General features: G+C 39.0%; 1 protein-coding gene across 1 annotated transcript in view; it reads right to left on the bottom strand.

Annotated features, from left to right (window-relative positions):
- The window catches only part of KCTD8 (potassium channel tetramerization domain containing 8), a 251,002-nt gene extending 234,026 nt beyond the window's left edge, over window positions 1-16,976 (bottom strand). Inside the window, exon 1 of the mRNA XM_082464289.1 lies at window positions 15,763-16,976. Coding sequence (XP_082320415.1) covers window positions 15,763-16,711 — 949 coding nt within the window. The 5' untranslated portion in view covers window positions 16,712-16,976. The remainder of the gene's footprint in view (window positions 1-15,762) is intronic.
- Window positions 16,977-18,524: the final 1,548 nt, after the last annotated feature.

Genomic DNA, 18,524 nt, shown 5'->3' with positions numbered 1-18,524 from the left:
ATTTGGTTTTACGCAGCTAATGAATATAACTTAGACTAGAGAATGTGGCTCTTGCTGTGATAACAAACCTAAAGTAGGGCACTGGTTTAATGTAGCAGGGAAGCAGTCCAGTGGTTGGCCACAGGATAAGGATGTTAGAGATGAAAACACAGACAACAATTATTATGTGACAGTGACCATATGGTCAAATTATGATCTGCTGTACCTTAGAAGGTAGACATATGCCAACTAAAGCTATAGCATGAGATAAAATGTTAGGAAATTTCAAAATATTAGTGTGTAGTGTTGGTTTCCTGCCTCTTTCAGTACCATCTTATAAGAAAGACCCACCTAGCAAACCTTCCAGAAGATATAGAAGAGAGCACAGCTCTTCTAAAGGAGGCACTCTTTTCTCCCTTTCCCTGAAAGAGGAGTTGAAGGAGAGTCCTACAATTTGGAAATGTATAAAGTTGACAAATCCAGCTATTTCTATACCACAAACCTAGGCAGTTAAAAGTTGTAGCTGCATAATACCAAGTAACCTACCAAGGACTTAATGGGCTGTGTCAAAAGAGCACATAGTCTCTCCCTGGTCAAAGACCAAACAGTTTGAGCATCCAAAATAATACGTGCAATTGACTGAAATGCTGAAACATATAAAATATCCATGATTTCACAACTACACTTGAGAGAGACAGAGACATTGAGAAAAGCAGCAGCAGCAGAGAGGAGGAAGAAGGGGAGAAGAACAAAGATGATGACTGCCATAACAGGGAAGTAGGAAGGAAAGCACCAAAATACCAAACAATAGCAGCAACTTACTGAGTACCATTGGAAGTTACAAGGGAACCAACTCCTTACTGTCAAAATGGCAAGAAATAAGATTTATGCATTTGCCCTGTCTTTCCTCAATGAACTATATTTTAAGTAACTCATGAGAGAAAGATCTTCATTACAAAACTCCACACAACAAATGTGAAAGAAATGATAAAACTGGAAAATCATGATTTTCCAACCTGTAATGTAATATCTGCATCAGGCAATGGTCATCAATGATAAAACTATTAGGTAAATATTTGATGGGAACTTATAATGAAGAAATAGGACTGAGACCACTCACCTCTACCATTTAATTATTATAAAAATAGTCTTGCCCTCCAAAAAAGCAGCAGTAGAATCTAATCAAGGTTGACTTAATGTTCACTTACAGAAAATATAAGAACAAAGGAACAATTTAAATAATATCAGAAGAAAGAAAGCAGGCACAATCAGAACAACAGACCCTATTTCTGTAAACAAACTGATGCCACTACATGTAAAGAGATATAGACAAGGATAGAAAATTAGAATGAGAAATAGACAGAGGAGGAACTATCCTACATTAAGAGAGAAGGCACATAAAAATAAAACAAACAATCTTGAGTTAAAAAAGAAACAACTATAAAAATTTTTTGAGACAGCTTGGAAACAGGATTATAGATTATGGATCAGATATTATACAAAATATTATTTGCCTTGTTAGAGTTGATAATGGAGGATGGTTATATAAGAAAATAGCCATTTTTGTTTTAGATACTAAAATATGTAGGGGTGAAATAATATTTGGGGTTGGCTTTAAGATGCTTTAACAAAAAATTCAGAGATGAAGTGATATTTTGATTATTGTTGAATCTAGGAGATGAATATAGGGGAGGATTTTTTTTTAACAATTCTTTTTTTTTTCATTATGTTGAAAATTCTCATAATATAAAAAGTTGTGTTTAAAAGGCAACATTAACAACAAAATCTAACTACAAAATTGCAGCCTTAGCAGGAGGTACTCTTTCACACAAGGTTGCCTGCCCCACTGACAAAGCTGGCACCATCCACGTAGACCATCAATTTAAGAGAGGGGGAAGCGAGTGATTCACAGAGACCACAAAATAAAGAGTCTTCAGGCCTAAAAATGACACTACACAAGATTTTTGTTGCTCTTAATTCACTCATGAAACTGACCAGAAGTGCAGTACAATTTTGAAGAAATTCTTTTGCCAAAGAAACTGTAAGACTAGCCATCCGTAGCCTAGGCTATTTAACCCTAAAGCAACCCGCAAGGAAGGGAATTTTACTCAATGACAGAACCAAGTGCTGCCAGGTAGGCTTAACAAGGAATTTTTTCTGTTGCCAGTAAAGGGAGTCTCTGCTGTCTGCAAGGTGGGATTTGCTACAGACCTGTGGTGCTCTGTGTTTCCTATTTTCCCATTTTTGGAACAAAATCTTTCACTGAAGTCATCCTACTCCTATTTGACACTGTTTATTGAATGCACTGAGGGCAAATAACTTACCTATTAATATATTAACTCATAGGTGACCATTCCACAAGGAATCACATTCGGACCTCATACAATGTACTGTACACCTCCCTTAGGAGCCCTATTCTATGGTGTCTAGGAGTCATTCCTGGAAGGTCAGACCTCCCAAGTAATCTGTGAGCTATCGACATTATACTTAATAAGTGTTTTCCAGTCTAAATTATCTAGAATGGAGTCTGTCATCTGCAACTAAGACCTCTGAAAAATTCAGGGAGTTTTAAAACCATTGTCTTTCAAGCTTTTCCCAGATTTGTTACAAGATAAAGAATTTGAAATGACTTTTGTACTTTGCTAGAGCTGCCATAACAAAGTACCAGAAACTGGGTGGCTTAAACAACAAAAATGTATTACCTCACAGTTCTCACAGCTAGATGTCCAAGGTCAAGGTGTTGGAAGGTTTGGTTCTCCCTGAGTGATATGAGAAAAATCTGTTCCATGCTTCTCTCCTCATTTCTGTTGGTTTGCTGATAATCTTTAGCATTCCTTTTCTTGTAGATGCATCAGTGTGATCTCCACCTTCATGCTCACGTGGTGTTCTCTTGGTGTGCATGTGCATCTACATCTCTACGACCAAAATTTCTCCTTTTTATAAGGACACCAGTCATATCGGATTAGGCCCACTCTCATGACCTCATTCTAAATTAATTACCTCTGTAAAGACCCTGTTTCCATATAAGGTCACATTCTGAAGTACTGGGGGTTAGGGCATCAAAATATCTTTGGGGGGGCACAATTTCAGTTCATAAAATATTGTGTACAGTTTAACAAAAATTATAGCCATTAGTCTTTAGACCCTGGTGTTTATACTAAAACTGCGAAGTAAATCTGTTATCCCTTTTTTTAGTTTTACCAAATACTGGGTAAAACTGAGCTTCACAGTATGAATGCTAAGTACCAAATTATAATAATGATAAATATGGCTTGATAGTGTGGGCTATAAAACAGACAGCTTGAAATAACTAAGTTTACTTTACAATCCAAACATGCTAACACAGAAAGCGAAAGCTGAAATATTTTAATGGTTCTTGCATGCCTTAGAAACACATCAGTCCAGCAGAAGAGATGTAAATGATTATACAACGCTACAGAAATTTCAATGCTGGACTTCCTAGCATATTTATTCATGGTTCCATTTCCCATCAACATTAAGAATTGTTAACAAGTTCCATATTTCTTGCTACAGAGCAAATATATATCTTTTTACCACTGTCTGTGAAACATGCTAAATCAACCCATCACATGTCTGCTTAACTGAAATGAAAAGGAATACCTCATAACCACTTCAAATTCAAATTTAATCTCAGTTATAGAATACCTATCAAAGGTAACCAGCAGAAGTCTTCATTTTAATTTGACTTTAGGATTTCTTCATGGAGAATAGGCAACATCTATATAAGTAGTATAGCAAAATCTAGACTCCTGAATAGACTTCAAGAGATAAAATTTCTCAAAAAGGGAGTGAGGTACGTTGTAGAAACCAGAAAAATTTTCATTTTCAATACTGAGTTTATATCTAAATAGGCAATTTCAACAAAAGGTCAAGATTAATAATAGTGTCACATTTTTCTAAAACAAACTGGTCATTATTCAACCACAATTCAGAGGGCAAAAGTTTTTTAATTGCCAGCAGTGGTCATGGAGTCATACTGATGCTCTCCCTAAACACACTCATGTGCATTCACACACACACACACACACACACACACACACACACACACACACACACTCATGCTTAGATTCCTGTGGTCAGAAGTTAGAGATATAACTAACTAACTTTGGCCATTGGTCTTTGGCCATGAGTAGGACCATTACTCAAAGGCTCACAAGTGGTGCATTGCACATCTACAATACACAACCTATTGTATTGCTATACAACTAGACCCAGTAAATGAAATCTAGAGTTAAGCAATGTGCAAACCGCACATCTGTATGTCATGGTCCTGATCATGAAAGGCAGGAAATGTGTTCGTCATTGTTTACCACCACATCTTCAGCACCTAACAGGCTGCTTTGTATATAATACTGATTATGAATGCATGAATGAATATAAATAAACTAAATAAGACATATGACTCAGTAGCTTAAAATTAATCTAATCTGGATTTCTCTTAGTTTGGTAGTCTTTATATTTCTGAATATTTCTTTAAACATCATTAAATTATTTTCTATTTTGGTTTATCACAGGATATTGAGTATAGTTCCCTGTGCTATACATTAGGACGTTGTTGTTTATCCATGCTAAATGTAATAGTTTGCATCTACCAATCCCACCCCTATTGCTTTTATTTAAAAAAAATTTTTTTAACATCTTTATTGGAATATAATTGCTTTACACTGTTGTGTTAGTTTCTGCTGTATAACAAAGTGAATCAGCTATACATTAAATAAGATAGTACATGAAAAGGTTTCACCCTAAATAAATGTTTTGTTAACATCAATATATTCAACACATTCTCTTTAAGAAATGACAATCTGGGCTTCCCTGGTGGCGCAGTGGTTGGGAGTCTGCCTGCTAATGTAGGGGACACGGGTTCGAGCCCTGGTCTGGGAAGATCCCACATGCCGCGGAGCAACTGAGCCTGTGAGCCACAACTACTGAGCCTGCGCGTCTGGAGCCTGTGCTCCGCAACAAGAGAGGCCGTGATAGTGACAGGCCCGCGCACCGCGATGAAGAGTGGTCCCCGCTTGCCGCAACCAGAGAAAGCCCTCGCACAGAAACGAAGACCAAACACAGCCAAATAAATAAATAAATAATAAATTTTTTTAAGAAAAGAAATGACAATCTGACACACTAGAACAAGAACAATATCCTATTTTTATTCAGCACAGATTACTTGGAACATATTACTTATGGAATTCCATGGAGGTAATATGAAAAAAAAAGATCAACTTCTACCATTTTCTACATGAAAAATGAAGCACAGAAAAGGAAAGTTAAGCACAAAATAAAACAAATATGCATACTAATGAAGGTTAAGATGATAGTCCGAAGACTTCTATTGCCAACTCTTTCTTTTTTCTTCTAAAAGTCAGAAGCAACATTAGAAGATTCATCCCAAAAATCACCATATAGATTACACCAATAATTTGTAATCCCCATGCTTGCTTCCTCCTGCCACTCACTATAAAGTTGCCACGGTAGCAACTTTTCCTTGACAAAAACAGAAGTCACTTTAGAATTATATGAATGAGTCCTTACCCTCTACCTGCAAAGAGATGCAGCCTTTGCCAACCAGAAGAAAGAGGTCAAAATATTGGAGAATTATCTCTGAATGGCTGCCAGCATCTCCCTTAGCTCTCTATGCTTTCTTCAAATATCTGCACTTTTAGCAACTAAAAAACATACTCAAAATGTGTAGGGTAGTTTCAATAGGAGCTGATTGAGTTGAAAGCTAACATAGTTTTCCTAAAATTGTGGAGATAAGTATTTAATCCAAAACCTAGCCTGAAATTTTTTGGCCAAATGCCCAAACTCTAAGCAATGTTTGAGTCCCTGGCCCCGTGACAATGTGTTCTCTTGCATAAAACTGCTGAAAATCAAAGCTAAAAGCCTTCAACAGAAATATAAATATAGAATGTGATTAAGAGGTGCTCTGCCTCAATACACCCCATCGTTTGAAACAATAACTGCTGAATACCAGTATTCCTGTTAATTGTGTCAAAACTGACCAGTGACCAGCGCTAGACCTGGAAGAATTCATTTTTTTCCTAGACAATGAAGAACAAACTAGAATAAACTTATTTTAATAATATGTTACAATTAATTTTATACTTAGTAGGTCAAGTTTTTTTAAATTTCACTAATGATAATGGGACCTTTTCAGAGCAATTCTGAATAGGTATTGCTATCAATTTCCTCAAAAAAAAAAAAAAAGAAGAAATTTGGTACTATGAATTGATAATGTAGAGAAGTGGGAATATATAGATAGATATATGTTTTGAGGATATTAAGTTAGTAAGTGACACTAACTAACATATATTGAGCAATTAATTTTTACCTGTCTGATAGTCTTCTAAGTGTTTTATATGGATTACTTCATTTAATCCTCATAATAAACCTACGAGATGAGTATTATTGTTTCCCTCACTTTTCCTTCAGGAGGGAGATTAAATTATTTTTCCAAGCTCTCAAAGCTAGAGCCAGAATTTTTCAAGGAATCTGACTAAAAAGTAGAAAATCATTCATAGTGTTCAAGCTTTTTGCTTGTTGGGAGTGGGGACCAAGAGATTCTGGTATTGTCTCTTTCTAAGCACAGTATTCCTCTCCCTAGTCTCCTTGTATCAGAAATTAGACATGTCTAATTATACAAGATGAAAGGAAATGGCAATATACTGTGGATTCCATCTATGCTCAAGGGTTTTGTTATTATAACTGGTGCAAGAAATGGAACTAGCATAACTGAATGGTGAAATCACTTACCATTCTGGTGAGCTGGAAATCAACACTACGTATATATTTTTATTCTTTTGTTGTATTTAACTCATTTTCCCCCATGTAAGTAGGATTTAATAAGACAATGATTAAAATATGGTAGAAATTACATTCCACGTTTACATTCCAACTGCTGAACAAGCACTGAACTAAGTTTAACTGGTGAATGAAGCTATGTGCTGTTATTGCGAGCAAAGTTGATTTGTTTTTATGAACTACCTTGACACAAGGTTAATAAGTAAAACTGATATTGTAATATGGATCATGAAACAGCAATACCTCTTAAGTGTATTTCAAGATACCCTTTAAAAACTAGGAGTAGAGATAACAAAATAGTTCACTGGATCCTCACATTTGCAAACTCCCACCAGTACAGCCAGATACTTCCTGAACCTATGTTACACCACAGTAGGCCCTGACCATGTCTGGAGGCAGCAGTCACTACACATTCTAAGATGTTCTGAAAGGCAAGTGTTTGCAGGTAGGCTGCAGCTCAGAGCATCTGCCTGACATCTTTCATACATTAAAAAAAAAAAAAAAGGTCAGCTAATTTTTGATGCCTTGTACCTTCTACTCTACCAATCATTTAAGTATAAATAAATAAATAATTGTGTGTGTGTGTCTCTGTGTGTATTTTTACCATCCTAACAACTTCATTTATAACATTATTTGAAGCTGCCCCATGTTTTAGTTAACATTTCAGTTATTTTCATTCTTTATAGGTGCCTGTGCAACAGCTTCTCATGCCATTACTCTGCCTCTTAATACACCAAATAACCCCTCTATAACATAATTCAGTATTACATAAAGCTTACTGTGATCACCTTAAACGCAAGGTCTCTGTCATTCACATTAGCATGTCTTGTCGCAAGCTATAGCCTGGTAATTGCTCAATAGGTGCAATTTAAATTGAAGTGAAACTAAATCTCAATTCAATAACTACGTTGGTAGAACCTGCAACATCGCTGGTTCATTTGTTAATTTATACTTTCATTCAAAAAAGAAATATTTAATGAGTTCTTAATGTGACAGTAGCCACTGAACTGGGGGATGAAAAGACAAAAGTGAGACTTGGTGCCAACTCTCAAGGAGAAAGTAGGCCAGTGTGGAAGGTCAATATGAAAAGAGATAATTATATGATCCAGCAATCCCACTTCTGGATATATATCCAAAGGAAATAAAAACAGGATGTCTAAAAGATATCTGTACTCCCATGTTTATTGCAGCATTATCCACAATAGCCAAGATATGGAAACAGCCCAAGTGTCTGTCAGAGAATGAATGACTAAAGATGTGGTGTATATATACAATGGACTAATAGTCAGCCATAATAAAGAAGGAAGAAGATGGATGGACCATGGGGCAGTATGTTGGTGAAAAAAAAGCCAGACAGAGAAAGACAAACGCTGTATGATATCACTTATAAGTGGAATCTTAAAAAAAGCCAAACTCATAGAAACAGAGTAAAATGGTAGTTACCAGGGGGCTGAGGGGGGTGGAGGAAATGAGGAGATGTTGGTCAAAGGGTACAAACTTCCAGTTATCAGATGAATCAGTTCTGGGGATCTAACTCACCGCATTGTGATTATAGCCAAAAATACTGTACTATATACTTGAAAGTTGCTAAGAGAGTACATCTTAAATGTTCCCACCACAAAAAAAGAACTAGTAACTATGTGAGGAGATGGAAGTGTTAGCTAACACTATAGTGGTAATCAAATTGCAATATACACGTGTATCAAATCAACATGTTAACTTACAAAATGTTATATGTCAATTATATCTCAATAAAGCTAGGAAAAAAATAGGATACAAGAAGAAAGAAAAAAGAGAGAGATAGTTACATGCTTAGGAAATGCAATGAAGGCCTTATACGTAGCATACTAGGAAGAGACAGGGAAGTGTGGGAGCTAAATGCAGAAGGATTCTACAGCAAGGGGTCACTCAGTTACGACATGACTATGGTACCGGGAGTGCACTAAAAAACCAATGAGTTAAGAAATAAACTTGTAAACAGTATAAACTCAGTATAAAATACTCATATATTTTGCTTTTGAAAGTGCAAAATACAACTAACCTTACAGGATAATTAGGTTTCATGACACGCTCCCTCGCAGAAACGAATGATGAGAAGTATACAGATGCTAGGCACAGGACACCTTACATTCAAGTCAGCAGCTGGAGGTTCACCATTACCCTTAGAACTTATAGTTAACTTACCTATGGGAGTGACTTTGAAAACCTGTGAATAAAGTTATTCTCATCTTTAGGTAAGTCCTCGCAAAACCTTTTAGAATCATCTCCATTAGAGAAGCTGCCAGCTTGTCTTGCAGGATTGTGGCTGCTAAGTGCTGACAATACCCTGAAGTTAATTCAAAAGAGGCTTTAAAAACAATAACTGTAATGAAACATAGATTGAAGGGTTACCTAAAGCACTACTTTCCAATTACTTCAAATGTATAGATATACTTCCACAATACTTTAAGCCTTCAAAAACACCAAAAGCCAATAATCCCAATACCCAGGAGATATTTGATACTTTTTTGGACCTAATTATAGCAAGTATATAATTTAAAGGCATTAACCAATATTTAGGGCCAATAAACTATATGTAATTAACAAAATTGATTTCAACCAAAATACCTTCTTCATTTTGTCACCTTCTAAGAACATACATAAAACGTGTTATACTACACAAGGTAAAATGAATTTTCTGCAGAAGACTACCTTAACACTGTTGAAATTTGGTCAGTCTATCAAACCTGTAGATACTACTTGTTCCCCCAAAAGAGTGGTAAACTGAGTCAAATGGTTTATTTTCTTGAATTTTAAAAATATCCATGAATGTGGTAGCCTTAATCATTAAAAGTTAACCCTTTCATCAAGTAAAGACATAAAATGTATACAATTGACTCTTGAACAATGTGGGGGCTAGGGGGTGCCCACCCCTGCTCAGTAGAAAATCTGCTTATAACTTTATAGTTGGTCCTTGTATTGGAGGTTCTGCATCCTCAGATTCAACCAACCTCAATACATATTATTCGAAAAAAAATCTGCTTATAGATAGACCCTCGCAGTTGTTCAAGGGTCAACTGCATTTACTGTATTCTTAAGGAAATTTAAAATAGATTAAGAAAAATTGGGTTCATTCATATACAGCTCACACTACCCATTTTTGCTTAGAGAGCTAAGTTCTAGGTACTCGTAGACATTGAAATATATTTGCAAAATTGATTGCATGAAACAGGCATTACTTTTAAATATTTAAGAGTAAGGGCTTCGCAGTAAGGCAGAACTATTCTAGTTCCAGCTCAGCCGCATACCAGCTCTATGACCTAAGGATGTTAACTTAACTTCTCCAAATCATAGTTTCCTAACTGAAGTATTAGGGAACTAATGCCAAGCTGATGGAATGTTAAAAAAGTAAAAGTAATGGCTATAAAACATTTATCACAAAACTAGGTACATAGTAAATGTTCTTTTTATTACACATACTGTACTTTGAAAAAATCAACTCTTTTCTAAGCTTACAGGGAAAATATTCAACACCAATATTTATTTATAATACTGTCTGTGGCAAAGGACATGTATTATACTTTTATCTAAGATGTCAATAAAAAATTCAATGTCTTGTGGGAAATGTCACTAAATGTATAACTGCATTAAATGTATAAAGCCAAAGTAAAGATGGCATATAAATCATCTACATAGTATCACCATAACTTTCAAAAAGTATGTCTGTCAGCTTCATAGGATTAGAACAAAGACTGGAAGGAAATGAGTCAAGATTTTATTAGCAGTTACTGGTGGCAATTTTTTTAAATTTTACTTCTCTTTTATAAAATTCCTAAAACTGCACATATTACTTCCATTATCAAAAAAGGGCTGCATTTGAATAAGCTGACAATCATTTTCACATTTTAAACTAATTGACCCAATAACTTATAACAATAGGTAATAATTGTTGCTAATTTCATACATATTATTTCTCTTTTTCCAAAGAGATTTTTTTTCTTTTTAACTAAGGCACACAAACACACTCATTGTGAGTTCTTCTACTCTAAGCTACAAAAGAGAAAGAACTTGCCAAATAAGGCTTGTAGTGCCATTGTCTTTTTGCTTTATTATATGCTTGAGGATTGACCCACACAAAGCTGTAGAAAGGGTGGCAGAGAAAACTAAAGCCATAACACTATTTTAAAAGATCAAATTTAGAAACAGTACTATGCCAGACATAAAAGTTTAATGCCCTTAAACAGTAACCAATGCCATGGCATGGCTTCCAAACATTTTGCACTCCAAGGTTTTTGTCATTTTCTGTCTGCTTTATTACTGCAAATATTGTATTTGCATGAAATAAGAATCTTGGTGTTTTACAAAGTTATCTGTTCCGCGTCGATTCAAAAGTCGTTCAGCCATGTGGCTGCAGAAGAAATTTTTCCATGATAATTATAAAAATAACTAGTAAGTCTCCAAGAAGAAAAGAACCAACTTTTAAAAAAAAATAAGAAGGAACAAAGTTATTTTCCATAAAACAGTGTTCGGTGATAAAAGTAGAAGTATTTTTGGACTAGAAAATAATATATAATTTTAAAGGTATGCATCTAAATAGAATGACTTTTTAAAGACGTTTCTTAGAAAGCTTTTAATGCAACAGGCCTGCTAACACAGGATTGAATAGCTGTTGGAATATTTTCAACTCAACTAGCTTTCTTCAACCCAACACAGTGAAATAAATCAGAATATATTTGAAAGAGTGTATATAAAAATCCATTAAGACAGATTAGAATTCACAGTCCAGTTCAGTAATAGCATTAGGTCCTATATCTGGCACTCTCATACATCACAACAAAAAAGGCTGTACCAAATTTAAGGAATATCAAATGCACCTAGACAAATGTATACTTTCACACCACAACCAACACAGAATGCAAAACTCAAAGCACTATAAGAGAAGAGCAGTGAATCAGTACTACCTTTCTGTAAACACACTGTTTATGAGAAATAAAGGGTATATATGATGCTCATTTTAATTATGGGTAGTCTACATATCACATTCCAAGCAGATAGCTATTGTCTATGTAATACAATGCCAACACAAAATGCCTTTTTTCGTCTCTGAGATATTGCTAAAAAGAGCCACAATTACACTTAACAGACACCCCCCAAAAACCAGAAAACACAATAAATCACTGTTTTCCTTCAAGAAAGGACAATCCATCTTCAGTACTAGTAGAGTAATATGGAATTTAATAGTACTAGTATATGTTGCAGAGTCTAAAGTCTTGATAAAATTATGAGTTATGACTGATAATCGATCAAAGTGTCCATGTAGCCAAATGAAGCTGATATTAAATCTTTAATAGCCTGTATATAACCTTGAGTATTAGAACCCAATGATGTGGATACAAGTACTTAAGAAGATATGAATCTAGCTCAGTGTCTGTGAGAAAATATTGCCAAAGTTTCAACTCCTAATGGAGAGTATTAAAACACTTCTTGGCCCTGAATCAGAAAAGGGTTCTGTTGGAGTTGATCCAGAAGAACTAACTGGAGTGTGATTGGCAAACCTAGGGGACTCGAACTTGGCCTGAAAAATCCAAGTTCCAGGGAAGAATTTGGTTATTAAATTGGCAGTTTCAAACTTCTGAAAGTTTATTATGCTACCATTTAATTGCAAAATAATTTTCTAATTAACTTTACAACTAAATCAACTATACTTACTAAAAACAAAATTTAAATTTAATACTGACAAGAAAAAGTCTTTACTATAATTGTAACAGCTAACATTTTTTAAGCTTTTATTATAGGTCAAGCACTGGTCTAAGCACTTTACATGTATTCTCAAATTCTATAAAATTTGTACTATAATAATCTCCATTGCACAGGTGAGGAAACTAAAATAATTTAGTCAAGATCACGCATTTGGCAAATAGCAGTGTCTGGGATTACTGAACCATTTGCCACTCTCCTCCCATCTCTACAGAAACTCAGGGGTGAAGCTGGGTGCAGAGGTGGGGGAGTGAAGAGCTGAAATTGATGCTCTAGTGTATAAACCAATTCTACAATTTTCAGAGCGGCTTCAAACTACTAAGTTCACCTTTAAAAGGTGTTAAAATGACTGATACATGTTATACATTAAAAAAAATGTTTTGAAAGAACTGTGTCAAAGGAGAAATAAAAGATAATAAGGCCCACTCTGCATCTGAAACGGTGGACAAACAAGTTCATCTAATGATTTTGTTTTTATGAATAACACTGGTAGTCTTTTAAAAATAGAGACTGCTAAACAAGATAACTACACTCTGAATAGTTAACATTATTACCTTCCCTAAATAGGATGGAAATACAATGAATTTTCATTCACCAATGTTAAATGGAATCCCATACAAAATAATTTGTGAAAATGTGCTGCAAACTATACAAAACATTAAGTAGATGTATATATAACAGTGTTCGAGATAAATCTTATATCACAAATAAAAAATGGCAACCATATTTGGTTGGTCAACTAGAATACCACTTCAAAAGAACCATATTTAATCTGGAATTGTGTATTTTCCCCCACAGGATAATCAATGAAAAAGGCTTTGAGTTGTTTCCTTAGATTTCTGGGACTTTTATCAATGAATCTCAGAACTCATTTGTTATGTGAATACTCTGCAAGTCATTATTCATAATATATATATTTTATTTTCTTTCACTTCTTCTAGCTCCAGAAGTGAAATATCCTGAATTCTAAGCATCTCTCAAATCATCTTATGACTTAAATTGGCTGAGTTTCCAACTTCAATACACTATTTTATGAGCATTTTTCATAATTTAAAGACAACCTGTATTATTTCTTCATAATCAAAGTAACGGACATTTTCAAGTCCGCAAGTTTCTAGGGGAAAAAGAAAGACCAGAACTGCGAAACATTCCAAAATTCAAGAACCTTAACTGCAGAACACTTATGCTTACATCTTCTCTAACAAAAATCACTAACCACTAAAAATCACTAAAAAAAGTCAAAAGTTCATTTCCTCTCATCTTCTGAAATGCTTGGAAACATATCTATGTTGAAATGACATAAATGTTTAAGATGTGAAGTGTCAATAAACGTCCCTTCCTTTGGGTGGCTTTTCTGACTATTGATCTTTTTACTGTGTAACAAATAATACTTTCATATAATTAAGAATAAAAAATCTTATTAGATTTTTTATTGAAATATAATTGATTTATATTATTGTGTTAGTTTCAGGTGCACAGAAAAGTGATTCAGTTATATATATATTTTTCAGATTATTTTCCATTACAGGTTATTACAAGATGTTGAATATAGTTGCCTGTGCTGTACAGTAAATCATTTTTGCTTATCTATTTTATATATAGTAGTTTGTATTTGTTAATCCCAAACTCCTAATTTATTCCTCCCCCCCTTTCCCCTTTGGTAACTGTAACCTTTTTTTCTATGTCTGTGAGTCTGTTTCTGTTTTGTATATAGATTAATTTGTATTATTTTTTAGATTCCACATATAAGTGATATAATATTTTTCTTTCTCTAAGAAAATTAGATTTTTATCTACCACTTCAATGGACACTTTCTTTGCTTCTCTGTTGAAATGGTTTTCTTAGGAAAACCAGCACTATTAAAAAAGACAATCTAACACTAAGTGTGCTGTGTTTTGTCACCCTTACCTCCAAGGTTACTAGAATACACAAACAATGAGCAACTTCCAATCAATCTCATGCCTGTGCAAAGAGAGGTCCTTTCCACTTCCCCAGTCAAAATAAAGTGCAAAAAATTGCCTGGATCCCAAACAGTTAGTGAATTACTTAATAAATAAATACAATTAAAGCTGGACTTATACACAGGCTGTCAATGCTACTCTCCCTAACACTACAGGCAAGGTTTCAATTTTCTTGTGTCTTGAGAAAGAAAAAACATTTGCCAAATGATGTTCCTGCCCCCATCCCAGATGGCTTTCCATTTGTCCACATAGCTCTCTAGTTGCGGCCCTCCTCATTTTATAAACGTCACTGAGAACTGTCCCTGCCCCGGTTCCCCATCCCCCAAGCCCCAGTGCTAGTCGGTGGAGTTCTTGAACATGACCCACAGAACCCCCCCCCCACCGCCCCCGCCGAAGTGCGCTACAAAAAGCATTGCGCCAGATGCTTTCCAATCCTCTCCCTCGTTCTCTCAGTTCAGAAAATCACTGCATTTATTCCCCCTGGGAAAGTGGATTCAATCCATCATTCGCACTGAAGGCGCCCAGAAAGGGAACACAATCACACACGCGCGCGCGCGCGCACCCACAGGCGCGTATACACCACTTCCCTTCCTCATGTCCAACTCTGACAGCACTCAGACCACCAAAGCCCGTTCCCTCCACCCTTCTCTGTCCAAAACCCCTAACAGTTACAGAAGACAACTGGCGCGAGAGAAATCTGAGGTTTCTATGGGTCAATGGAAACCTCTTTCCCCCCGGGCCCTTGAGGGGCTTTGGAGGCACAATCGCCACTTCTCTTGTTGCCCCTTTCCGAAACCACCCATAATTGAATGAATGCTCCAGCGCCGACCCGCACCAACCGGAGGTAAACCCGGAGTGAGCCGCGGTACCTTGATGCCAACCCGCCCCCTGGAGGGACACGACTGGGACCCACATAAGTTGACCCCCGGGAGTCCCACGGAGACAGAGGGAAGGAAGGGGACCTACGCGCCCAGCCTTGTGCCCCTGTCTTTTCCCGGCCCTCGGTAGTAGAAAGGAGTCCAGAGGCTCCAAGAGCTGGGCGGGGCGAGAGGGCAAGATGAATAAAGTTAAGAAAGAGGACTGCTTGGCAATTGCGTGCTCCTGAGTTGCTGAAAAGAGGGGCCAAAAGGGAGATCGCAAGGCACGAAACCATAAATCGTGTCTGCCGCGATAGGGGAGGCACACAACGACACCGGATGCGCTGGAACCCGCCGCGGGTCGGCAAGGGGGCGGGGAGAACTGGGAAATTCGGAGAGCGCGAACTTACGGAAGAAGATGTACTCCGTGTAGCTGCTCCAGATCTTGTCTTCGCGGTACTGGTTGACGAAGGCGGCGGTGCCCGAGGAGTTACACGCCACCATGTGGAAGCCGGCCTCAGACAGGCGATCGAACGCCTGCTCCAAGTAGGTGAACTTGAGGTAGAAGCGGGACGTGTACTTCTCGGGCGGCCGGTCGGGGTCCCGGCTCTCGTTGAGCGTGTCTCCGAAGACCTCCTTGGCCAGCGCGATGCGTCCGCACACCATGATGCGCGCCACGCGCCGGAACTTGGCGTCCGCCTGGTTGTCACGCACCGTGGTGTAGGAGCCTCGGTAGCCGAGCGTGAGGAAGCCGGAGCGCTTGTCCGGTGCGCCGCCAGCCCCGTGCGCTCCGGGACCCGAGGGCGCTGCGGCCGCCGCCCCGCGCAGCAGCGCCTCGCTGCTGCCCTGCGAGACGTTGTCCTCCAGGTCGCTCTGGCAGCCCTCGTCGTTGAGCGAGTTCTGCTTGGTGACCTTGGGCGACAGCAGCTTGACCAGGTCGGTGAGCTGGAAGTACTCGGCCTCGCGCAGGAGGCGCTCCTTCTCGGGGAAGTGCTCCGGCAGCGCGAGCTGCTTGTCCCGCAGATAATCCAGCACGTACCTGAAGAGGAAGCCGTCCCGGTCGATGAAGAAGCGCGCCCGGCTGTCCCTGGGCAGCTCGCCCCGGCGTCGGGCGCCGCCCCGGGGGCTAGAGGGCGAGAACATACTGGCCAGAGTGCTGTCCGGGACGCTGAGCAGCGTCGAGTGCTTGGTCACATAGACCTGGCCCCCTACGTTCAGCTCCACCACCTCGGGGAAGGGCGAGGGCACGCAGGGCCCCGGGGCGGCGGCTGCCGACGCGCCGGGCGAGCTGGACGAGGAGACCATCTCGCTAATGGGCAGGATGGTGCCGCCGCCGCTGCCCGTGTCCTTCAAAGCCATGGTCCGCCCCGCCGCTGGGCAAGTGACCCTGGAGAGCCGCACTTTCTCCTTCCCGAAACCCGCGCCCTGCACCCCCGGTGACGTGCCGCTGATGCGCCCTCGGGCCGGGCGGCACGTTTCTCCGGCCGAGGAGGCCCGGTTCAGGGCTCGGGGCAGCGGCGGCGGCGGCGGCGCCCGGGCTCCATCGAGGGAGCGATGTGCAGGAGAGGAGCTCTGCGGGAGCCGCGGCGGCGGCGGCGTGAGGAGGAGCGGCTGCTCCTTTGGGGGCGACGGCGGGCAAGTGTGAGAGACTTGCGGGAGGCTCTTAAGCTGCCGCTCGGCTCTCGGCGGGGAGGGCGGGAGGAGGGGCCGGAGCAAAGAAAACTCGCCGCCCCAGCAGCTTGCGAGCGCGCCGCGAGCCTCGAGCGCGGACTGAGGCGCAAACTACTCCTCGCAGCCGGGGAGGCGGCGCTGACGTCAAGCCCGGGACTGGGACCCGAGCTACAGCTGTCATTTAAAGAGATAGGTGCCAGCCTCCGGCTGCGGGGCTCCGACGCTAGGGGGAAGGACCGAGGGCCGAGCCTGGAGGTGATGCTACGTGACAGCGAGCGGGGAGATGGGAAGAAGAGGGCAGGGAACCGAAATCAAACGGGAAAAAGGACAGCATCTCTCCTTCATCCATTTCATTGCCCCCTTCCGTCCGTCCGTCCCTCCCTTCCTCCCTTGCCCTTGTTCGCCCAGTAAAACTTTTTTTTTTTTTTTATCTTGCATTAAGGTGGGAAGTGGGGTAGGGGGTTGGGTTATAACAAAAATGCTAGGGTGCCAATCTGAAATTACTACAAATGTTGGCGTGAGGACTTTAAGTGCCAAAAAAACTACGTGGGGGGTGAATCTCTTGTAGTGGTTTTAGCATAGTTTTTGAAGTGAAGGGCGAAATGCCGGAACCTCAGTTGCATTCAGATGTCGTGATTGCATATTTAACTGCATGTGCTACCAATAGTTGAAGGATTTTTAAAACTGAAACCTGTTTTTCAGTTCACAAAACTAATAAAGGATTGTGGTAACCTGACGGTTCTCTCCTTTCATCCCTTCAGTATTTGATTCATAGCAGATGCTTAATAAATATTGTTGGAGGGAGGGACAAAGCCAGGGAGGGAACTTACTCTATTTGCTCCTAGTTTCCGATCCTGCTCTATCCTCTGATTAATCTCTTCACTTCCCTTTCAGCTTTCAGGGCAAGAGAAATGGCTTATGTTTTATTAGTAATCTAACCGTAAGAGTCAGGTCACAAATGGAAATTATATGAATTTAAGCTCACTTTAATTTCCATTTGTACACAGCACAGGTACAGGCTGTAAGATCCGCATTATTTGTGATAGTGAGGATAGAGATGCAAATAAGGAATCTCCCTTCCTGGGGCTATTCATCCTGGGACATCCTTTTGTGTTCAGAAACATAAAGAATCATTGATTTATAACGTACAAAGGTGAAAAGACTACACTGCTATACAAGTAGTTTGCTTCAAAAATTATAGTATTATAGATGAACCTTATCCATTAACAAATAAAATAATGTACAGATTTTCACATCTTTTTAAAAATTCTAAATGCCTACTTAGGATTCCTTCTCTTTGAATCTACCACACATACACATACACACACACACGCACACACACACACACACACACACACACAAGTACTGGATTTGAGATAACAGTTGTAACCTCTAATTTTTATAAATAATTAATAAATTGTTATTTGGAGTATTAAAAACTATATTTAATTCATTGATCCTTATAAGGCACATCCCCAGAAAATGTTATATCAGTTTTGAA

The sequence above is a fragment of the Balaenoptera physalus genome (genome assembly GCF_965194825.1).
Source record: "Balaenoptera physalus genome assembly, chromosome: 5".
Lineage (NCBI taxonomy): Eukaryota > Metazoa > Chordata > Mammalia > Artiodactyla > Balaenopteridae > Balaenoptera > Balaenoptera physalus.
The sequence above is the reverse complement of the archived record's forward strand: the minus strand, read 5'-3'. Positions and strand labels throughout refer to the sequence as shown.